This window comes from Trachurus japonicus, chromosome 13, assembly GCF_045865225.1.
Source record: "Trachurus japonicus isolate A0001 chromosome 13, Traja_1.0".
NCBI lineage: Eukaryota > Metazoa > Chordata > Actinopteri > Carangiformes > Carangidae > Trachurus > Trachurus japonicus.
In genome coordinates this window covers 3,910,081-3,919,172 of record NC_140919.1, presented here as the reverse complement: position 1 = coordinate 3,919,172, position 9,092 = coordinate 3,910,081, and the positions used below count along the sequence as shown (strand labels likewise).

At 38.5% G+C, this 9,092-nt stretch overlaps 2 protein-coding genes across 2 annotated transcripts; one reads left to right on the top strand and one right to left on the bottom strand.

Annotated features, from left to right (window-relative positions):
* Nucleotides 1-1,869: 1,869 nt before the first annotated feature.
* On the bottom strand, nucleotides 1,870-3,016 carry LOC146975283 (uncharacterized). Its single transcript, XM_085794690.1, has 2 exons — nucleotides 2,188-3,016; nucleotides 1,870-1,883 (listed from the first exon to the last, which is right to left on the bottom strand). The coding sequence occupies exons 1-2, from the start codon at nucleotides 3,014-3,016 to the stop codon at nucleotides 1,870-1,872; spliced, it is 843 nt and encodes a 280-aa protein (XP_085650816.1).
* Nucleotides 3,017-7,860: 4,844 nt separating this feature from the next.
* On the top strand, nucleotides 7,861-8,874 carry LOC146975282 (uncharacterized). The gene is made up of 3 exons (XM_085794689.1): nucleotides 7,861-8,023; nucleotides 8,225-8,523; nucleotides 8,629-8,874. Exons 1-3 carry the CDS (start codon nucleotides 7,861-7,863, stop codon nucleotides 8,872-8,874), a joined length of 708 nt encoding a protein of 235 aa, XP_085650815.1.
* The last annotated feature ends 218 nt before the right edge of the window (nucleotides 8,875-9,092 follow it).

Sequence of the window (9,092 nt, the reverse complement as noted above, 5' to 3'; positions counted from 1 at the left end):
AATCTAGAAGTCCTCGTATATGACTTTTCTAGACAAAAACTTGGCAAAAACCTTGTAAATTTTTTGACAAAACTTGGTTAACTTGACAAGTGACTGAGCATCCACCTGGTTATAACTCAATCAATCTATTTAAACAAGCAAATAAAATTCATACTATAACCTCCCCCCTTGCAACATGGGCCAACCCATGTGCTTCTTGAATCGTCAGACCTAAAAGGTCAGTGAGCACTATTAGCAATCCTTCATGATTCTCCAAAGACCAATAGAATCTTAAGTGTCACCTCGGTCTATCCATAACTATTTCTTTATTTCAAGAACAGCTTCCTGTTTGTAATTGTCTCAACTATCTAAGGTAACCATAACTTCATATTGTGTAAATTAAGCTCTTTGGATATACTATATGTTACTGCAATGAGTGTAGTAAGCTTGCTAAATTTCTAATTTTTCCTTGTATTATTTAATTATACATTTTATACTGTTCATACTGGAACTTTAAAAGGCAGCAGCCTCACACATTGGCTCAAATTGGGTCATTGACCTGAGTGAATAGTGAATCCCACACTTGCACTAGAGACACACAATTTTCTTACCATGTCATGTTCTGTCCTATTTCATTTTAGTATGAGAAAGCCAGTTTTGTGGATAATTGAGTGAGACTTGTAGGATTTTTTTTTTCCCCAACAGTAAACCAACTAATCAACATTTACCAACACAATGAGTTTAAACATACTAGAAAGATTTGTTATGCAGGCCTACGCTTCATTTTATTACACTATGGCAATAACAATAATTCTTAACTGTATAAAGGAAAAGATGGAGAATGAAAACAACAACCGTTTAGACTTCAAATTTCTGCTCATACTACATGTTACTGCCAAAGCAGTGCAATTTTACTTTCTTTACTTTAGCATCTGATGCATGTCAGTTTGGTCAATAAATGCTAAACTACAATTTATGAATTCTATGAGGTTTCATTACTATCAACAGAAATCAAAACAATATGTTGGAACTATTTATTTATTTGTAGTATTTAGTGCTCTTTAGTTTAGTATTTTGTTTAGTGAGTATTTAGTTTTGGTTATTCTTAATCAATTTATTTGATTTCATTATGATTAAATTTCTATTAGTATTCTAGTTTATTATTTGTTTACTTTAGGTGTTTCTTGGTTATTATATGTGTTTTGTTTCATTTGGACACGGTAGGAGGGCACCTGAAGTTATATAGGTAAGCTATCGGTAAGGGACCAGCATGCACCTGAGTGGGCAAATGGTTTTTTACCGGAGCGGGAGAGGCACCGGAATTTTCTTTGTTCTTTGTTTGCTCACTTTTTGGTTAAATAAACCACGCTTTTTGTTGAAATTGGACATTTGTTTGGACATTATGTTTTTCCCATCCGCGTACACAACTTATGGTGCAACAGTGGTCCTTTGATTAGTATAATTTGAAGTTTGATTTGATACTTTTATTTGTTTGACAATCGGCTACTACACAATATAACACGAGTGTTGAGAAGTGGCTGTTCAACACTGCAACATTTACCTCATTCAGACAAGTATAAGTCAAAATATGTCCTTATCCTGATGTTGATATTTTACCCTGCACTTCCTAAATGTTTACATCTTGTTTTAATAATATGCCAGCCAATGCAGTGGACAGTTGAGACGTAGAAGGAGAACAAATTAACTGGTTTCAACGCTCGTGTCATCACAGAGCACAAAGCATCTCTTCCCAAAAGTACAGATAGGTGTATGCTCCTGATACCAGTATAGGTATTGTAGTTTTTTGTTTTTTGTAACAGAGCTCAATTAATTTTGTAAGAGGTACCAACTGACACCTCCCTTTCGGATTTTCTGGGCAGTCCTAGAATCCTAGCTGCGGACCCCTGAGAGGGTTCAACAGTCCTCGGAATGTCATTGGCTGAGCTCTAAAGCCTCTTGGGATTCCTTTGAAATTCCCTCTGAAATTTCCTCCTCCTGGTTTGTTACACTCACGAGCAAAATGACCAACCAGTCCACAGATATAACACACTTCAGGGACTTGTTGAAAATTTGGATTGAAATGACCTCTTCTTCTCCCTAAATTACCTCGACCTCTTCCTCTCCATGCCTGCTGCTGCAGACCAAAGGTCGGCTGTGCATTATAAGCTACAGGAACCATTGATAAAGGCTGTGATGCCTGACACTGACACTGATTTGGCTGTGGTGGTGGCTGTGGCTGTGGCATGAACTGATTTGTCTCAGGCTGGTTCTGCATAACTACTTGCTTCTCCTCCTTCTTATTATCCACCAATTGAATTTGATTGAGCTGTCTGAGGATCTCCTGATCTTGCTCCTTCTGTCCATGCTCTTTCTTTCTATACAGCTCTACATGGTGTGCTATGTGATCTGTATAAACACTCTTTGTCATGCTCCCTAGGCCAACCACTTCTGCTAACTTGCTCCTCACTGACGGAGGCAACCCCTTCTGAATCTTAGCTCGCAAGACTGATTGTTCCAGCTGACTCTCCTCTGGATCATTCCCTGTAACATTTCTCCATACCTGATAGGCTCTCGACACATAGGATCTCGGATTTTCTTCTTGTCCTAATGATTCAACATGAATATTATCAGGGTGTACATTTGTTGGAAATGTATCTCTTAACGCTCTATACAATCGACCTCTATTTGCTGCAAACAGCTCTGAATCATTCACAGTATATCCCACATATCGATTATATCCAGCTTTCTGTAAAATCTCTTCCATGGCTGGAACCCCAATAATGTTTACCAGAAGTCTCTTAAAGTCTCCCATGGTAGGCTTCGTTCCCAACATAATCTCTTCCAACTTTAAAATCCAAGGATGTGCTCCATCTTGAAGAATGGGTAATTTCTCAAACAAATCTTGCATAACTGTATCATCCCAAGATTTATACACCAGATTCTGTCCTCTGATAACCACTGGACAGATCTTATCAGACTTATCTTCCTTCCTTGGTGATTTTTGGGAGGCTTTTTTCAATAACTTTTTCTTTTGCATTTGCAAGTCCTGTAATTGTTCCTGTAACAATCTCCGGCCTTTTGGTGTGGTGTATTGGTCCAAATATTTAAGGCATTGATCTATGCTTTTATCAATCCTACTTAAAGTTTGTCGTCTCTCTTCTTCTTCCCTAGAAAGAGGTTTTTTCTTGGCATGCCTTCTTGAAAATGAAGGATTCTCATTATCCATCTTTGACCCTCCTTTTCAAGCAACTGGAGAATGTCAAGCTCTATTTGTCTCTTTTTATATTTTTCATCTCTTTTATTTATTTTTTATTGTTTATTATTTTATTTTATTTTTTCGATCACCTTATATATGGACACCAGCAACTTTATTGTTTAAATGATATCTTTATTGAGTGTTTCTTCTAATGACCATGGATAGTCAATTTCAGAGCAATTCTTATACCCTTTCTTTAACACCTCTTTGATGCCTATAATTTAGGATTTTTCTTCTACACTAGTTCAACAACAGTAACTACTTTTGGATTGTTTACATCTATTTTATCAATGTCATGGCTCCCATTTATTCTTGTGCTTAACTTTAACTTAACTAATTAAATATTATTTAGTTTATTTTTATTGATTAATTCATTTATAACCTCTGTATTGCCAAGGTCAACAAAAGAAAGATGAAACAAATAACTTCAAAGGAATTCAAAGTCTTATCAGATCTATCAAATTACAAAAGCTCAACATCAGTTAGCCTTGATTAATCAGTCAGTTGCCAAGTCTTCCCTCTAAATAACTACAACATACTGTACAATTTTGGGTTTTATGTATGTGAGCAAATGAATGCACTCTGTTAATCCATACTACTAATAAAATTAAATGTACAACCAAATGTACACACTTTCATTTAAAAGCAACTAGTATTACAAAGAGTTTGTGGATAAAATCACACTGGCCTTGATCACTGGATCCAGATGCATGCACTGTCGTCCGCAAGCCTCAATCCTTGTGATGCAAGCCAGCTGTCCTCTGTCCTCCTCTAGACACACCTCTTAGGCTCTGGTCTCCTCCTTGAACTCTCGCTCCATGAAAGGAAGACAGACAAATAGTTCAGTGCTTTATAAAATCACTAGATGCACATTCCTACTGCAAACTTTTCCTTTCTTTCAAAAATTCTGTATTATAACTTTGGAATGTTATAATTTATAAAAACATTCTCACTTTAAAGGTGATAGCTACAAGTTTAATTCCTCCTGGCCAGTAGCTCTCGCTCCAACCTTCCGTTGTACTGGTCGCCAGTTACAGCAGTCGACACATGACATCAACGTTCTAATGCTGTTGCCACAGAGATAATTCCATGCCGACGTTGCCAACGTAACCAGATGTAAATATATATATATTTCGGACCCGCCAAAACTTATTAAACAATTATTTATATACTATTTTTTAAAATTCAGTAAAATTAATACTTTTATTCTGCACCCCCCTAGACATTCTGTGAATGCATTATTTTTGAAAGATGTATCCTTTGGATAAAAAAGTTAATCAGGCTTTATCAAAAAAATTCTCCACTACATAAAAAAGTCCTTCTTCCAGGGCTCATATGTTTCTTACAGATTTATTTTCCAAAGTCCTCTAAACAGAGGCTTATCTCTACCAAAAAGTCCCCATAGAGAGCTCATATATTCTATCAAACGTCCTTTAAAAGTTCATTTATTTTAGACAAAATATCTTATCTCATAAATTCCTATTAATGTATATATTATCATTATTACTACTATTACTATTACTATTATTATATCTCCTGTTTCTCAAGTTATATTACCTCTTATGCCTTATTCAACATAGAGTCTATCACATTAGCCACATACACAACAAAATCAACAAACACAAAACATAATAGACAACAAACACAAAACACTCAAATGTACCGGTAAGTGATCACATATTTCTCTTGCTTAATAACTGCAGTTTCTTTCTACTTTTTAACTTCTTTTTAACTAGAAAACTATTTCAATTTCCCTATATTTTATCTCTCTCTTTAATTGTCCCACTTTTAACTTTATTCTACTCTTTAAATACCCCCTTTAACTTTCTTCTTTACCCCAAAATATCCCTTTATTCAAATTTTACCCCCCTTTTACCAGATATCCTAATTAACCCTCTTTAACCAAATGTCCAAATTCACCCTCTGTTACCAAGTATTCAAATTTACCCTCTATTCAAATGTACCCTCTTTAATCCCTTTATTTTAGTTAACCCTCTTTAACCCCAGTTCCTTTAAACCCACTAAAAACAATTCTTAACTTATATTATTACCCATTACTTAATCCCCTTTTTACCCCTTTTCTTTACCCACATACCCATTTTACCCCAAATGTTCTATTTTACTTTTACCCCAAATTCCCTATTTTACTTTTACCCCAAATCCCTATTTCCCTTTTACCCCAAATTCCCTATTTCCCCCTTTTTGCGTTGCCCGTAACGCAAACAAAAACCAAAAAACCCCCAAATTTAGGTAAATTTAGAACGATAACCTTCTTCTAATCATCAGAACAACAATCACCCACACAAAGATCTTTAACGGTGTGACCCAACAGCAAACAGACAGCAGCTCCCACGAGCAAACCAGCGCACACTTATGTGAAAAACTCACCCTTAGTAGAAGCCGGCTGTTGCGGGAGTCGGCCCAGTGGAGCTGCCAGCCAACGCTGAGAGGCCACAAACACGCCCAAGTTCGTGACGCCAAAATTGTGGTATATTGATGTGTTGATGAAAAGAAGGGATCACCGCCGACACGTCTTCACTTGTGTTCAAAAAGAAGTTTATTAACAAGAAGAAGAACAGTGTACAAAAATGCCGAATCCTGAAGCATCCCTGGTGCCAAAGTGGGATCTTCTTCTCTAAGGCTCAAAACCATGATCTTATATACTTTCTAACTCCAAAACTCCACCTTATATCTTATCTATATCTTATGACAGGCATTACGTGTCCTATAAATGTTTAACATACACAGTTCATGTCTGTCGTTTATGGACATGAGACAGGATCCAACCTATAGAGTTTACGACCTTATGCAAGGCTCTCACGGGAAAAATGTGAACAACAGGACACACATAAAAAGAAGAACATAATACATGATGTTAAAGCTAAAAGTTCAGGTAAATAATACACTACACCATCCAAGTCGTATCGAATTTAAAAGCGGATTTTGTGAAAATGCGCAAAAAGCAAAGCGAATTTATGCCCATTTCCATTCATTAGTATTTTGCGATTAGGAGGAGTGCGCCGTGAGATTACGTCATAAGAGAGCATGACTGTATCCAACAGTTGACACTCAGCTGACACTCAACATCATGGACAATTTACGTACTTTCCGGACTATAGACGCACCTGTATAATCCGCACCAGCTACATTTTAAAAGAAAATACATATAGGCCGCACTTGAATATAAACTGCAGGTTTTCATGTTGTAACATGAGATATTTACACAGAAAGACAGTAGAACTGTGACAGTCTGCTCGCTTTTCCGCTGTTTTGGTTCCGCTCCTCTCCTCCATGTGCATCTGTTAACATAAGTTACATAACGATGTTACGGCGTGTGTTCGTGTCGTCTTAACCGTCATAAACAAAAGATTATGGGTTACGGAGCGTTTGTGTTGCGGTGCAGCAGAGAGGAGAGCTGGGACACCGGGGCGTCGCTGGGTGAAGTCCAGCAGCTTCACCCACAAACTCTGCCTCAATTCGCATAATCTGTTTCCATCACAAAAACTCACATTTCCTTTAATCGATACGCTGACAAATCCACCCCCTCCAAGCGTATAAACTTTTATGCGCATTTACTGCCTTTATTCGAATTTCTGACGTTTCCATTCAAGTATAAATGCGCATTTTCACAAAATGCGCATAAGAAAAGGTGGATGGAAACCCAACTACTGTCTTGACTCGACTGTGAGGGACACGCCCCCCTCGAGCCCCACACACCTGTACCTATTTATCCCCTCATCAGTGTCCTGTGCCAGTACACCCTGAGGAAGACCTGTGTGAGGTCGAAACGTCGGTCCTTTTTTAATAAATTATATATATTTTGTCTACATCAAGGCTATGAGTTGAGCGACTGCTTTTTTCTTCCTTCACTGTTTTTGTTCCGGCTGTCAGCTCCTCCTCAATTCTGGTGTGCGCTCCTACCACGTTCTTTTCAAACTATTTTTTTTATAAATGTTTTGTGCCTTTTCACGATTAATATTAGAAAAAAAATGTTTGCCTCATTCTTCAACAAATCTCCTCATTACACACAAACTCCACATTTCTTTTTTTTTTTTCAAGAAAGAGGGCGAGGCTTACAGTTAGCCGTAGAAGATTTTTACATATTGTAATTTATTAGCTGGTTGGGATTACAGTACAGTTGCCTGTCAACACCATTGTTAATGAAAACCTGTGCCAAGAAGAGCTACAGAGCTGGAGGGACGCTACTCGGCCATGATAAGTTGATGATACGATATGATATGAGCAGTCGATATGATATGAGCAGTCACTCCAGCCTTCAGCTCGGTCTTTGGAGATCGGCGAAGTTACAGTGTACCGGAAGAGCGGTGTTCCTACTCGCACAAGGAAGTCCCATAATTCTATTTCAGCTGACCAGAATCGAGTCCGGCTTCAGCTGAGGCAACATTCATACTATTAACAGTATTTCTAACGCTTAAATTAGTTTGGTTGAGAAAGTATGCAGTGGGGCTTTAAATCTTTGTCAAATTTTTTAATTTCATTTTCAACTAAAAGGGTTTAGGGGTTCTATAATGTATAATCGTTTATTATTCCCTCCTAAGTATTTTTCTTCTCACAGCTGGAGAATTGTCATACATGGAGGAATCGACGGATACAGCCGACGCATTATGTACCTCACGGGTAATGCAAACAACAGGGCAGCAACAGTTCTTGAGTGTTTCCTGACAGCTGTGAATCGGCATGGTTTGCCTCACTGTGTCAGAAGTGACAAGGGCGGGGAAAATGTTGATGTGGCAAGATGCATGTTGGAACATCCACAACGTGGACCTGGTAAGATAATTTATTTCTGCTCATTCTCTCTATGGGATCTTGTATAAGCATGCCTAAAACAACTGTAGTAAATATTACTTGTCTCAAAATTTCTATCATTAAGGTTATTCTTTTCTTTTTTTGGTATTTTTTAAAACCCTTAAACAACTAATTATAGATTTAGTCTCTGTCTTGCATTTCTGTCCAATAAATATGAAACAGAGAGAAGAAGCCACATCACAGGCAAGAGTGTCCACAACCAGAGGATTGAAAGGCTGTGGCGTGATGTGTGGTGTATGGTTGTGTGCAACTACGACAGCACTTTCAGGCGTCTCGAAGATCTGGGACAACTGGATCCAGATCGAGATCTTCACATCATCTGCCTGCATTTTGTGTTTCTGCCCAGACTAAATTGGCATCTCCAGGAGTTTATTTGGATGTGGGACAGGCATCCTCTCTCTACAGAGGGAAATAGGTCCCCAGAGCAACTCTGGGTGACTGGCCTGCTATTGGGCAATACGGTAACATTGACTTCATTGTACAACACATTGTTTCCTCTACCGTTTTGTTGGGTGGGTGACCGGCCCCACCAACATGCGCACCCGCCCTTCATAGTTCTAACTAAGTCTTTTTCATATCTGCAGATAGATGCAGCAACCTGGGGCATGGACCGGGAGGGACCGGTTGGAACCCCTGACCCAGAGGCTGCGGTGGAGGTTCCACAAGCTCCTCTGGATATGCAACAGAGAGTCGAGGGACATTTGAGGCTCCACATTGACCCTTTTATGACGAGTGAGGAGTTTGGTGTGGACATTTATAGGCAGGCCTTAAGGCCAGGCACAAACTTAAACCCTGTGAGGAACTACTCCTAACTATTGCATACATTGAGGCTTATACACCTGCACAATTGCAGCAAAGTCATAGCCTGACAAGCCAGACTATATCATTAAATATTTGCTGCCGCTAGGGTGCATCTAGATTTCTAGGCTAGCAAAGTCACCTAAAAAAAGCAAATGTAACGGGACGTCCGCAGGTACAGCAACTGCCAAGTGGTCATTGACCTCTTGACGAAACGGTTTTGAAAGTCGTC

Coding starts and splice junctions, on each gene's coding strand:
- LOC146975283 (XM_085794690.1), bottom strand. CDS start 3,016: ATGCAAAAGAAAAAGTTATTGAAAAAAGCCTCCCAAAAATCACCAAGG.
- LOC146975282 (XM_085794689.1), top strand. CDS start 7,861: ATGTACCTCACGGGTAATGCAAACAACAGGGCAGCAACAGTTCTTGAG. Junction 8,024..8,224: donor ACATCCACAACGTGGACCTG/GTAAGATAATTT, acceptor AATATGAAACAG/AGAGAAGAAGCCACATCACA. Junction 8,524..8,628: donor GCCTGCTATTGGGCAATACG/GTAACATTGACT, acceptor GTTCTAACTAAG/TCTTTTTCATATCTGCAGAT.